General features: G+C 29.1%; 1 protein-coding gene across 1 annotated transcript; it reads left to right on the forward strand.

Annotated features, from left to right (window-relative positions):
* The first annotated feature begins 259 nt into the window (after positions 1–259).
* On the forward strand, positions 260–747 carry LOC107030975 (S-protein homolog 19-like). The gene has a single exon (XM_015232182.2). It carries the CDS (start codon positions 264–266, stop codon positions 723–725), a length of 462 nt encoding a protein of 153 aa, XP_015087668.1. The 5' UTR covers positions 260–263; the 3' UTR covers positions 726–747.
* The last annotated feature ends 399 nt before the right edge of the window (positions 748–1,146 follow it).

Here is a 1,146-nt window from a genome sequence, read left to right on the forward strand (position 1 = left end):
GGGATTTGTAAATCTAATAGCGAATAATGGTAATAAGAGAACTTAAAGGTTAAATTTCTGTCATTTTTCCTTAAAATTATAGAGATTAAGCAGGTGAAGATACAACCTGTTTTAAGCCCATTTAAGCCGAAAATAAACTTGAACGGATTAGGACCCAACCCAATTCTACTTCAACCGAGCCCACCCATTTGACACCCCACTATATATGCCCTTTCTCCTTTTTAATTCATTTGCAATTATACTTAGCTTCTCCCTAATATAATATGGCTCTTTATTACAACATCTCTTTCTTCTTGTTATTGTTATTAATGACTCCTAATCTTGAACTTTCGCTAGTGAAAAGTTGCTTTCTTGCACCAAAAATTCAGGTACATATTATCAACAAACTTCCTAGTAATACCGCACAGTTACAAGTTCATTGTGCGTCAAAGGATGATGAAATTGCAAATGAGTATCTTGCGATAGATGAAGACTTACATTGGTCGTTTTGCGAGTCATTTTTCGAAACCACTTTATATTTTTGTCACTTTTGGTGGGGTTCAATGAATAAGTCTATTACAGTGTTTGATGATGCAGAATTATGTGTCCACAGTGCTCTCTATGCAAATTATAATAACAATTGTAAATGGGAAGTAAGGCAAGATGGTTTTTATTTAGAGATGTACAATATTACTGATGTTAATAATCCATCATTTTTTATGTATCACATTAATTATTGGTCTTAAGGAATTAATATAATATGGTCCATTGATGTTTTGTTTATTTGAAGTTGGAAGAAAATATATTATGATGGAATTTTAGTGTGGCTTACTTTCTTATTTATCTTTATCTTTTTAATTGTGCCAAAAAAAATAAAATTGCCTTTGTATTTTGTGTGTAATTTTGACCTCTTTTTATAAGTTTGGGTCATTAGTAAAGAGAAAAAAGTTCAATTAACCTTGTGAAATTCTTACTTTATTTTTGATAAATTTCTTTCTAATTCCTCAAATCATAAATTAATATTCATTATGTACTTAACCAAGAGTTAAATGAGATATTTAATCAACTTAAAATAAATATGTGGTGTGATACACGTAGTATTAATTTAAATTATTGTATCATGATCGAATATTTAATTTTAGGGTAAAGAAATCTGATAATGAAAAA

The sequence above is a fragment of the Solanum pennellii genome, chromosome 9, assembly GCF_001406875.1.
Source record: "Solanum pennellii chromosome 9, SPENNV200".
NCBI classification, from domain to species: Eukaryota; Viridiplantae; Streptophyta; class Magnoliopsida; order Solanales; family Solanaceae; genus Solanum; species Solanum pennellii.

Bases quoted from the DNA above. Each gene is read 5' to 3' on its own strand.
- LOC107030975 (XM_015232182.2), top strand. From the start codon at position 264: ATGGCTCTTTATTACAACATCTCTTTCTTCTTGTTATTGTTATTAATG.